At 40.8% G+C, this 9,560-nt stretch overlaps 1 protein-coding gene and 1 non-coding gene across 3 annotated transcripts; one reads left to right on the top strand and one right to left on the bottom strand.

Annotated features, from left to right (window-relative positions):
• Nucleotides 1-418: 418 nt before the first annotated feature.
• LOC143749651 (uncharacterized) lies at nucleotides 419-4,086 on the bottom strand. Of its 2 annotated transcripts, none has more exons than XM_077242074.1 (6): nucleotides 3,754-4,086; nucleotides 3,131-3,224; nucleotides 2,936-3,023; nucleotides 2,473-2,838; nucleotides 1,115-1,214; nucleotides 419-993 (listed from the first exon to the last, which is right to left on the bottom strand). In XM_077242074.1, the coding sequence occupies exons 1-5, from the start codon at nucleotides 3,785-3,787 to the stop codon at nucleotides 1,206-1,208; spliced, it is 591 nt and encodes a 196-aa protein (XP_077098189.1). In that variant the 5' UTR covers nucleotides 3,788-4,086; the 3' UTR covers nucleotides 419-993; nucleotides 1,115-1,205. The 2 variants fall into 2 exon arrangements, with proteins under 2 accessions (XP_077098189.1, XP_077098188.1); XM_077242073.1 differs by having other exon boundaries at nucleotides 424-993; nucleotides 2,387-2,838; nucleotides 3,754-4,080.
• A 1,800-nt stretch (nucleotides 4,087-5,886) lies between these two features.
• Nucleotides 5,887-5,958, top strand: trnap-ugg (transfer RNA proline (anticodon UGG)). The gene has a single exon. It is a non-coding gene; the product is annotated as a tRNA-Pro (tRNA).
• Nucleotides 5,959-9,560: the final 3,602 nt, after the last annotated feature.

The following is a 9,560-nucleotide window of genomic DNA, read 5'->3' as shown; positions in this document are numbered from 1 at the left end:
TGCGGCTTTATCTTGATGAAGCAGCTGACCACCCAGCCCACCTTCGCCTGTCTCTGCCGTCCATCAGGTCCCTGATTGCTGCAGTCAGACTGGAATCGGACCATGGATGGGAACGGGAGATTGAGGTCCTTGTGTTCCTGCACTGGCTGGCCCACGCAGCATCCTACAGGGTGGTATCACAGGCCTTCGACATCCCAAAGACCTCTGTGTATAACATTGTGCACAGAGTGAGCAAGGCCATCATGGGAATTTTGAGGAGGGTGATCTGCTTTCCGACCGGAGATGACCTGGAGGCAGTGGGAGCAGGATTTGCACAGCTGTCTTTCTCACCAGCTTTCAGCAGAGCAGTTGGTGCAATAGACGGCTGTCATATCCGTATCAAACCTCCTAAAAAATAACTCTTACTGCTACTTCAACAGAAAGCTGTTTCACTCCATCCAACTCCAGGCCATCACTGATCACCGGGGGAAATTCCTTGATGTGTTTGTGGGGTATCCTGGGTCTGTGCACGATGCCAGGGTGCTGAGGAACAGTCCAGTGTATGCTGGCGGCCTTTATCCACCTGCAGGCAAGTGCATCCTCGGGGATGGAGGCTATCCTTGCCTGAGTGCACCCATCTGCCTCATCACCCCGTACAGAGAGCCGGTGCAGAACCCTGTGCAGGCGCGTTTCAACAGCAAGCACTCCCGTGCCCGCAACATCGTGGAGAGAGCTTTTGGGATGCTGAAGACACGCTGGCGCTGCATTTTCTTCAAGGCCTTGGAGGTGAGCCCTGCCTTCGTGCCTGAGATTGTTGCGTGCTGCGCTGTGATTCACAATCTCGCTATAGCCAATGGGGACATCGTTGAGCCAGAGGATGAGGAAGACCATGATGACGGCCCCCCTGATCCCCACAACCTTGAAGCAAGAGTGGGAGAACAAGTGCGGGACAATCTGGCTGCTGCAGTGTCTGCTCCAAACATCCCTGTGCCGGCTCTCCATGAGCATGACTACCTTTAAAACATTAAGAAAGATAAAAATGTTTTAAAATTCATGTTGTCAGCATTCAGTTTCTTGACAAATGTCATTTTATAGGTTTACAATTACATGCAAATATTTGTTAGAGCTTTAAAACCTTTTGTAGTGTAGAGGGATAAACCAATGAACTGGTTAGAAGAAGATTGCTGGTCAATCAGCAAGGCTCTTTACTCCAGGTTTGTCCAGGGTCATTGTCCCTGTAAATAAATGGAGTTAATCACTTTCGATAAAAAATATGTCAAATGCATAAATGTGATTGATATTTGTAAAGCATTTTTTGAACCAGTCATGGGCATAAACGGTCAAAGCTGCTTAGTTTGTCAAGGAATTACTATAATGCAAAATGCATACATAAATTTACTACAATTTATATTTGGTGGGTTAAAGGGTTAGTTCACCTCAACATATAAATACAGCAATTGTTTACGGTTTACTATTTACTTATTTAATGTTTTTTATTGTTTAAATACAAAAGGGAATTTTTGTCAAGTTTGTTCTGCTGGTTTCATACAATATCAGTCAATGGAGCCCAACTTTCAGAAGCTTCCTGGCATTATTTAATGATGCTTCTGAAAGTCCATTGACTGATATTGTATTAAACCAAACAGTACAAACCTGACCAAAATCACCTTTTGTGTTCAGGAAAACAAAAAACAGAGGGATCAAACAACATCAAGGCGAGTAAATAATGACTATTGAATTATTACTATTATGATTTATTTGCTTGGGTTAAGTAACCCTTTAGTCACTATTTTACTGTGAGTAATTTGTGTAAACAGTCTCAAGTTCAGCTTTGGTCATGGAGGGCTATTATCCAGCAGAGTTTTTCCAACCCTAATTATACACCCCTGAATCAATTTAAACCAATTAATAACTGACTACTTGAAATTTACTGACAGGTGTGCTGGAACTTAACCCTCCATGACCTGCCTTTAAGATCCTTGCATGAACTCTGTAAACCTTTAAAAGTCATATAATACACTCCAGTAAAACCAGTGTTTTAAAGTGTTTTTTCTTCTTACATTACACCATACATTCACTAATTATTAATCAACGTTTCATAAATATTTAGTTTATGAATTTGATTACAATCTTAAAGTATCACAAAATTTCTAGAAGTCTATAATGTACTGTGAATGCCTAGAAATAGTTTGTTTTATATACATATTATTGTACAAAATTCTTAGGCCACCATTTGTAGTTGTTGCACAGTACTGTGTGTATATATATATCAGTACCGTATCTATATATAGATTCCCATTTTTATTCACAAATTTAATTCACATCAACCCAAATGTGCAAAAGATCAGAAGCTGTTTTTTGTCAAATAATTTATTTTTTGGCGAGCATCTGAAGAACAGAAAGGAACCTTTCATCCCTTTCGTTGGTTTCTCTTTCTCTCCTTTCCTCTCTCTCGACTGCCTCCCGGTGCCATCTCTCTTCTCTTTCTCTTACTTCTCTTTCTTGTCTTTCCTCTCTCTCTCGTCTCTCCCGTTCTCTTCTGTCCTCCTTCTCCTCCATTTCTCTCCACAGCCTCTCCTCCCTCTCTGCTGCCTTCCGCTCTCTCTCCTCTTCTCGCTCCTCCATGTCCCGGATCAGCTCCTCCACATCTATAGCCCTTTTCCTAGCTCTTGCTGTCTCTGGCCTCACTGAGGATGAAGAGACCACAGCAGCATCCGGCCCACATGAGGCAACGAGGGCAGGAGGAGAGATGGAGGGTCTGCCCCCAATTGCCTCATCCATGGCAGTGTACCACTTCCAGGATGCTGCTGTGGGCTCTCCATCCTCAGTGCTCACCCCCGTCTGCGGACATTTCAGATCCTGCAAAAATGCACAAGCATGATACAAAAGCAGTCATTTTAACAGCACAATATTTAATCATTTAATTTATGTATTAGAAGTAACAAAATGATCTTACTTTGTATTTTTGTTTCAGGTTTTCCCTTTTTTTTTTAACAAACGCCGCCGTCACCCTGCCTTGCAGGCTCTGCTCCTCCACAAAAGATCTGCAGCAAGAGAGAAATCAAGTTATATCTCTGTTTGAAAATACAATAATTGAAATGTACTGCAAATAAAGTATTCAATTGATTTTTAAATATTTCTGTATACTCACTCAAAGCCTTTGATGGCAGCATTACGCTTTCCGGTGAAGAGCGCTTCATGAGCCACTCTCCACCGGATAAGCAGCCGCGTGTGCTCATCCGTCCCTGTAACATCCAGACAAGACTCACGTTACCTCTGTGATTTATGAGCTCAATACTACATTTACATGTTGAGGTTGTTGCTAATAAATAGCTTTTTATCCATCATAAATGTTCAACAATTTTTCAACAGTACTAATGGATAAATGAAATAGATTACTTATGTTTAGTTACTTTATGTAAAATGCATTAAACTAATAAAAGCAGTGTTAACAACAGTGAATTCTCCTAAACAATAGTACACACACGTCACTCAGATGTCTATTTCATATCAGTTACACGTAGTAATCTTGCCAGATTTTGAATAAATATTTAGTAATGGTATTTCAGATGTATACGGTTTTAAATGTATGCAAATACAGTTTAAAGACGTATGTGTCCTTATGGAGCTCCTCTATCCAATAAAATGTGATTTACGGCAAAATCACAAATTTACCATATTATATAGCGTCTTTGCACCTTCAACAGTTCAACAATTTACTGTACAGAAAGTTAGTTCAACACATGCGATTTGGTTTGTATTTGTAATACTCACATTTGAAAACACTCTCGTCCACCCTTTCCGTCATGTTTGAGTATGAAATATCTACTTCTTCTTGTTCTTTTTTATATCGTATCCTCTCGCGTGGCCTCCTGGGATAGATGAGTACAAGCTGAAAAGCACTCAAATGTCTGGGCGAAAGCAGGAGATCATCCGGGAACTTCTCGCCTACTCTTTTAGGAATACTGATGTTTCGAACGTACTGCTTCTTTCACGTACTGTTTTCGCCTACTATATAGTAGGAAAGTAGGCATATTGGAACGCACTATCGTCCAAATCTCGCGATAATTAGTACGTCAACCAGGTAATCCTCGCCTACTCTTTTATGAATACTGAGGATTCGAACGTACTTTTTTGCTCGCCTACTCTTTTTCCCATACTATATAGTAGGGAAGTATGCGGTTTGGAACGCAGCCAAGGAGAGTTGAGTGAGTCGACTTGGGCTCTCTCTGGCTGTGCTGGGATTTAGTTTAAGTTTTAATTCAAATCTTGTCTTGAACCAAACTCAAAGTAAATGTACCAGTCAAAAGCAGAAAAATTTGTCTAACACAAAATAATATTCGCACGAGCAGAGCTCTAAATGCAAATAATTATTGAGAATTTAGACAGGGAAATGAATTCCCTTAATTCACAGGGAAATGAATTCAGCAGTAAAGAGAGCATTATCTGAAACTGCCACAAGATGGCGTTATTGCGCTCATGCAGGCTGAAGTCAGAAGGCGGGGCGTAATTCGAGACTCCTAAACACTTAAAGGCCGCCCTCTGGTGTTTAGCAAGCGGAATTAAAACCGACTTTAATGTGATTCAAACTAAGAGCTTTCAGCTCGCGTCGTGCGCTGATTCCCTGCAATAAATCACAAATAAACAAGCAGATCTCTGTGGATCTTTCGGTGCTGTACTGCACATGAGTGCGAAACAGGATTTTTTCGCTGTGAAAACACGCAGATGTGAAACAACAGGAATTTCCGTCTGTTGTTACTCACATAAACATTTTTATGTATTAGATTTACATTTAAATGTATCAGATCTTTAATTGGGTAGCTCAACCAATTTTGACCAGGAGTTTACCGTTTTTGTTGAATATCACTGGGTTAACCACGAATTCAATAACGACATTATGTAAGGCCTTTTACCACTGAAGAGAGGAAACTCGCTCTCGATCAGATTTACGTCTTGCTCTGATAAAGAGATTCTCATCTTAATCAGGCGTTTAATGATGACTACTGTATTTGAATGTCAACAGAATTTGTGTGCTATGAGTTCTGATTGGTCTATTTTGGGGTCTGTCCAATACAGTAGTCATCATTAACTAAGCATTATCTACCAATGACTTCATCATGTGTGTGGCCCCTCAACTAAAGTGTTGACTAGGTCACTGACCTAGACAAAGAACAAAGAAAACATAATGATCATGCGTAATAAATCATAATTCATGATGATGTGCTCATCTTAGTTAATGTTTTAATTAAGGTGTTGTTTATCCATGAAATCATGAATGAAAAACGTTGAACTTGTGTTAGTCCCTGATGATTCATGAGATATTAATGCATGAATGAATGCAGAATTCATGCATTAATTTATACATGAATTCATGATAATTCATGTACCCTTACCGTAAAGTGTTACCGGGGTTTCTAACGCTCCAACAACTACACTTTCTTATCTCGACGCCAGGTCGTGTTCCGTCTTTGAGATGGGCTTCACTGAATTTCTGGCGCCCTCCCGAAAGACTTAATGTAAAAGAGGCTCGTTGGTCTAGGGTTATGATTCTCGCTTTGGCTGCGAGAGGTCCCCAGGTTCAAATCCCGGACGAGCCCGGGGATTTCAGACCAAGCAGCGAGAGCAACAAGGTTGGATCCTTCCTTTTGCAGCACTGAGCCAAACTCAAAACGGTCATGTTTTTGAAACCCTTACTACTGCTTGTGTTCATCTGTACTACAACATAGCCAAGATTCAGCCAGATGACAAGCGCTTATTTCCTTGCACAGAACGAACTCAGAATCGCTGCCTGCCAGGGAGTGTGGCTCCCTAACGACAAACGCTTTCTATTAAAACTAGTGCCTTCCCATTCTGTAAGAGGCCAGCATTCAGTGACTCTACAAGTGTACGCGAATCTATTGTCAGTCAGGCTCGTTGGTCTAGGGGTATGATTCTCGCTTTGGGTGCGAGAGGTCCTGGGTTCAAATCCCGGACCAGCCCAGCAGTTTCAGAACAAGCAGCCAGTCAGATGACAAGCGTTTATTTCCTTCACAGAACGTACTCTGAATCGCTGCCTGCCAGAGAGTACGGCTCCCTAACGACAAACGCTCTTATTAAAACTAGTGCCTGCTCATTCTGTTTGAGGCCAGCGTTCGGTGACTGTACAAGTGTACGCAAGTAGCCCCATACAGTGTCAGGCAGGCTCGTTGGTCTAGGGGTATGATTCTCGCTTCGAGTGCGAGAGGTCCCGGGTTCAAATCCCGAGTAGCGACTGACCGAATCCTGTTTTCCTTTCACTACTGAACAAATATGAACACATATATGTTTAATTCACAAAACCTTGAATCATGTGAAATGGTGCCCCAATGTCTGCCAGCAGGTCATTGATTAACTCCATTTATGACGCATTGCGCAATCAAGAAACAGGTCCCCGTTGTTCTCAAACCCTCACGTGGTGCACACCACGGATGGACAATATACCCTAAGGATACACACACACACACACCACACATACCCGCACACAAACGTCCTTTGTGTGCAACTTAGGATAGGAATGTCCTTAATGTATATTACACAGAATTGTATCTAACCTTCCTGTATGCATGCATATCTAATTAGTTTTGTCTTATTCTATAGATGTAATTGGAGACTGGTCTGTAACTTCAAATCTTAAGTGTATTTCTAAAGAAAGATTACCTAACAGTATCATCTTCTGTAACTCTCCCTCTTGCTAGGTCATAAAACTTTATGACCCCCACAAGGAATTCCAAGGGAATCACAGCTCCCACTTGAATTCTGATAAAGAAAGAAGAATAGACTCTGCAATCTGATATTTTCTATAAGTATAACCACTTAAGGCGAGACACGGTAGGCAAAAACATCGTTTTTTTTTCACTGGTCAATTTTGAGATTTTAGGATATTTGTCTTCAATAACATGTCTTCTTTCAGACTTGTGGTGAAAAAAAGTCAGAAATACACATTTAGGTCTTTATTTTACTACACTTTGCCTGTTTGCGTCTGTAGATTTCTCATAAACTCATCAAAAGTTGTCGTTATAAATCATCCTTCTGCTCCGCGATCGCGATCTGCACTCTGTCATCACACACACCGTTAGAAAGCTTGCTCTCTGCTGTACAATACTGCCGGATCCAAATATGGTCATTTCCTTTTTATCAGCAACCAATCGCGAAAGTAAAAGGGGGGATTTTACTCTAAATGCGCGATCTCATTGGCTGATGCTAATTCTTTAAAGCCCGTTTTCTCAAAATGACTTTTCTCTCTCACTCCAAGTCCGAAATCTCCACGTCAGTAGCACCTATATACACCAAACTTTCCAGTCTTGTACCTAGTTATATTATGAAGACATTTACAGAGGGATTTGTAAATATATTATTCTTAGCCTGATTTACATAACATTTTATTCCAAAAAACATGTCGAAAATCATTTTTTTAAGGCTATTGGCAGTATATTCTGATTTACAGGATAACAAAAGTAGATATCCATAAATCCCTCTGTAATTTTTTTCCCATCTAATATGTGAACACAATGAAAAAATAATTTTGAACCTGGCTTTATCCAATACTCAGATTTCGTTTTTTAAAATATATGCAGATTTGCGCATATTTAATTAGATAATGTCTAATTTGCATATTTAAACATTAAATTACAGAAAACTTGTAATACATTTTTTTCTCATCTTAATGTAGGTAATCAACTGGCAAAGTTTCATGGTGATATCTGCTAGTTAAAAAAAATACCCTATTCACCTGTAGTGTCTCGCCTTAAGAAATGTATAAACATGAATTTGATCTTTCCTAGGTCATGGTAGCCGGTATTATGGCTTTTTAGTCATGTGAGTGAACATTAAATGTTTGTAATTCTGCATATGAATGTAACTTTATGTTTCTTCTACTCTTTCCGGCCATTCTTGGTACCTGTTTGACCGTCTTGTTTTGACTAAACAAGTCATACATAGGATATTACAGTAAAATGTATTGTTCTGTGTGTACAATCCTTTCTGGCTAGAAATGACAAAATGTTATACCATCTTAAATTATCCTGACAAGACAAAGAAGAACTTTTCCCGCTCGAGATGCTCTAAGATGATTGGTTCACATATGCGAAGCAGGCGTGAACCCCTCCTCTCTATAAGACACTGACAAGTTTCTAAGAGAGCACTTTCCCTGTGAGAGGTTTCCGGTCCCATGGCTCCTTAGGGAGCTTTACACCGCGTTTCTTTTCTTTTCCTTTCTTTACTAAGTTTTATTTTCATTCTTCGCCTCTCCCTCCCGAGGGAGATGAACTCTGAACTATTTCCTTGGTAACTTCACGTTCGGTGAACCTTTAAAACTTCCCGCGAGTCTGCTCGGCGCGGAAGACACGAGAGAACAAGCCTATAGCGCCGAAGGACAAACACGCATACGACTCTGCGTTCCTCAGCAACACAAAGAGAACCATACGCATACGCAAGTATAGGTTATTTATTTGATTTGATTGATGTAATTTCTTGTTGCCTCTCTAAGGGTTATTGTCTGTGATTTTTGCCATGCTGCGATCACCCCGGTGATCTCTCTCATCCTGACCGTTAGTTTCACTTTCTCATCCTCTCTCTCTCTCTCTCTCTCTCTCTCTCTCTCTCTCTCTCTCTCTCTATATATATATATATATATATTTCACTCTCTCTCTCTCTCTCTCTCTCTCTCTCTCTCTCTCTCTCACTCAATCTCTCTCTCTCTCTCACTCCCGTTGTTATTCGTTTGTCTCGTTAGTTTTACTGTTTATTGTACATACATGTATCCCGGGTTTAAATGTAGAATTCTGTATCCGTAGTTTAATTTTATTAAAACCATTATATTCTTGATTGCTAATTGTCTAAAGTGCTCATTTTTACAAAGTCAATGAAATGTTCGACCCTTTAGCTACAAAGCTTTACAATTCGTTACTATTTCAGTAACCTAAATTTTATAATAACAAGAAGGTGATTTTTCATGGCCAGAAAATAGCTTTTTTGGAATTATAAGAAAGAGATACTTTTTGTTGAAAATTGATAAGTTAATCTTACGGCCGTTTGCTGGACAAACGATAGATTGTTCGATAACTAAATTAATTCCATTTAAGGTTATCTCTAGCTAGTCCATAAAAATAAAAAGCGTCCATTCAGTCCTTGGGCCGATTGGACACGGCGACGAGCGCGCCGACCCCCCGAAATTTTTGGCGTCGGCCGACCCTCCCTGGGCGCCCGACCCACGCGGGACCCCGACGGGAGTGCCCCGAAGCCCGAGGCCACCCTAAGCAGTTCTGCCTTCGTCCTTGGTCGGGCGCCACACGTGCCCCACACTAACCCACTATTTGTCCGATTGACCACTAGAGTGATCAGAGTTTTTTTCTTGATAAAAACTATTTTACTGCTCTCAGGGGGCCCCCCAGAGTACGTAGCACCAAGTCCCATCCCAGAATTCCACTGACCACGAACCCACTATTTTTTACTATTGAATAAATGCTACGTGGGATGTCCATAGCTCTGTTCAGGAAGGGTCTAGAGCCTCCATTTTTGCACTCAGGTCTAAGTCCCATCACCCTCTATCAGAATCCAGAGTTTCG

Source organism: Siphateles boraxobius, unplaced genomic scaffold (genome assembly GCF_051911475.1).
Source record: "Siphateles boraxobius isolate OS27281-9 unplaced genomic scaffold, OSU_SipBor_1 25, whole genome shotgun sequence".
Classification (NCBI taxonomy): Eukaryota; Metazoa; Chordata; class Actinopteri; order Cypriniformes; family Leuciscidae; genus Siphateles; species Siphateles boraxobius.
Note: the sequence above shows the minus strand (reverse complement) of the source record. Positions and strands in the feature narration are given on the sequence as shown.

What these genes read in the sequence shown, in the direction of transcription:
- LOC143749651 (XM_077242073.1), bottom strand. Translation starts at nt 3,787, where the DNA reads ATGACGGAAAGGGTGGACGAGAGTGTTTTCAAAT. An exon ending in GGACGAGAGTGTTTTCAAAT is followed by an intron (nt 3,225 to 3,753) that starts GTGAGTATTACA and finishes TGGATGTTACAG; the next exon opens with GGACGGATGAGCACACGCGG. An exon ending in GCTGCCATCAAAGGCTTTGA is followed by an intron (nt 3,024 to 3,130) that starts GTGAGTATACAG and finishes CTCTTGCTGCAG; the next exon opens with ATCTTTTGTGGAGGAGCAGA.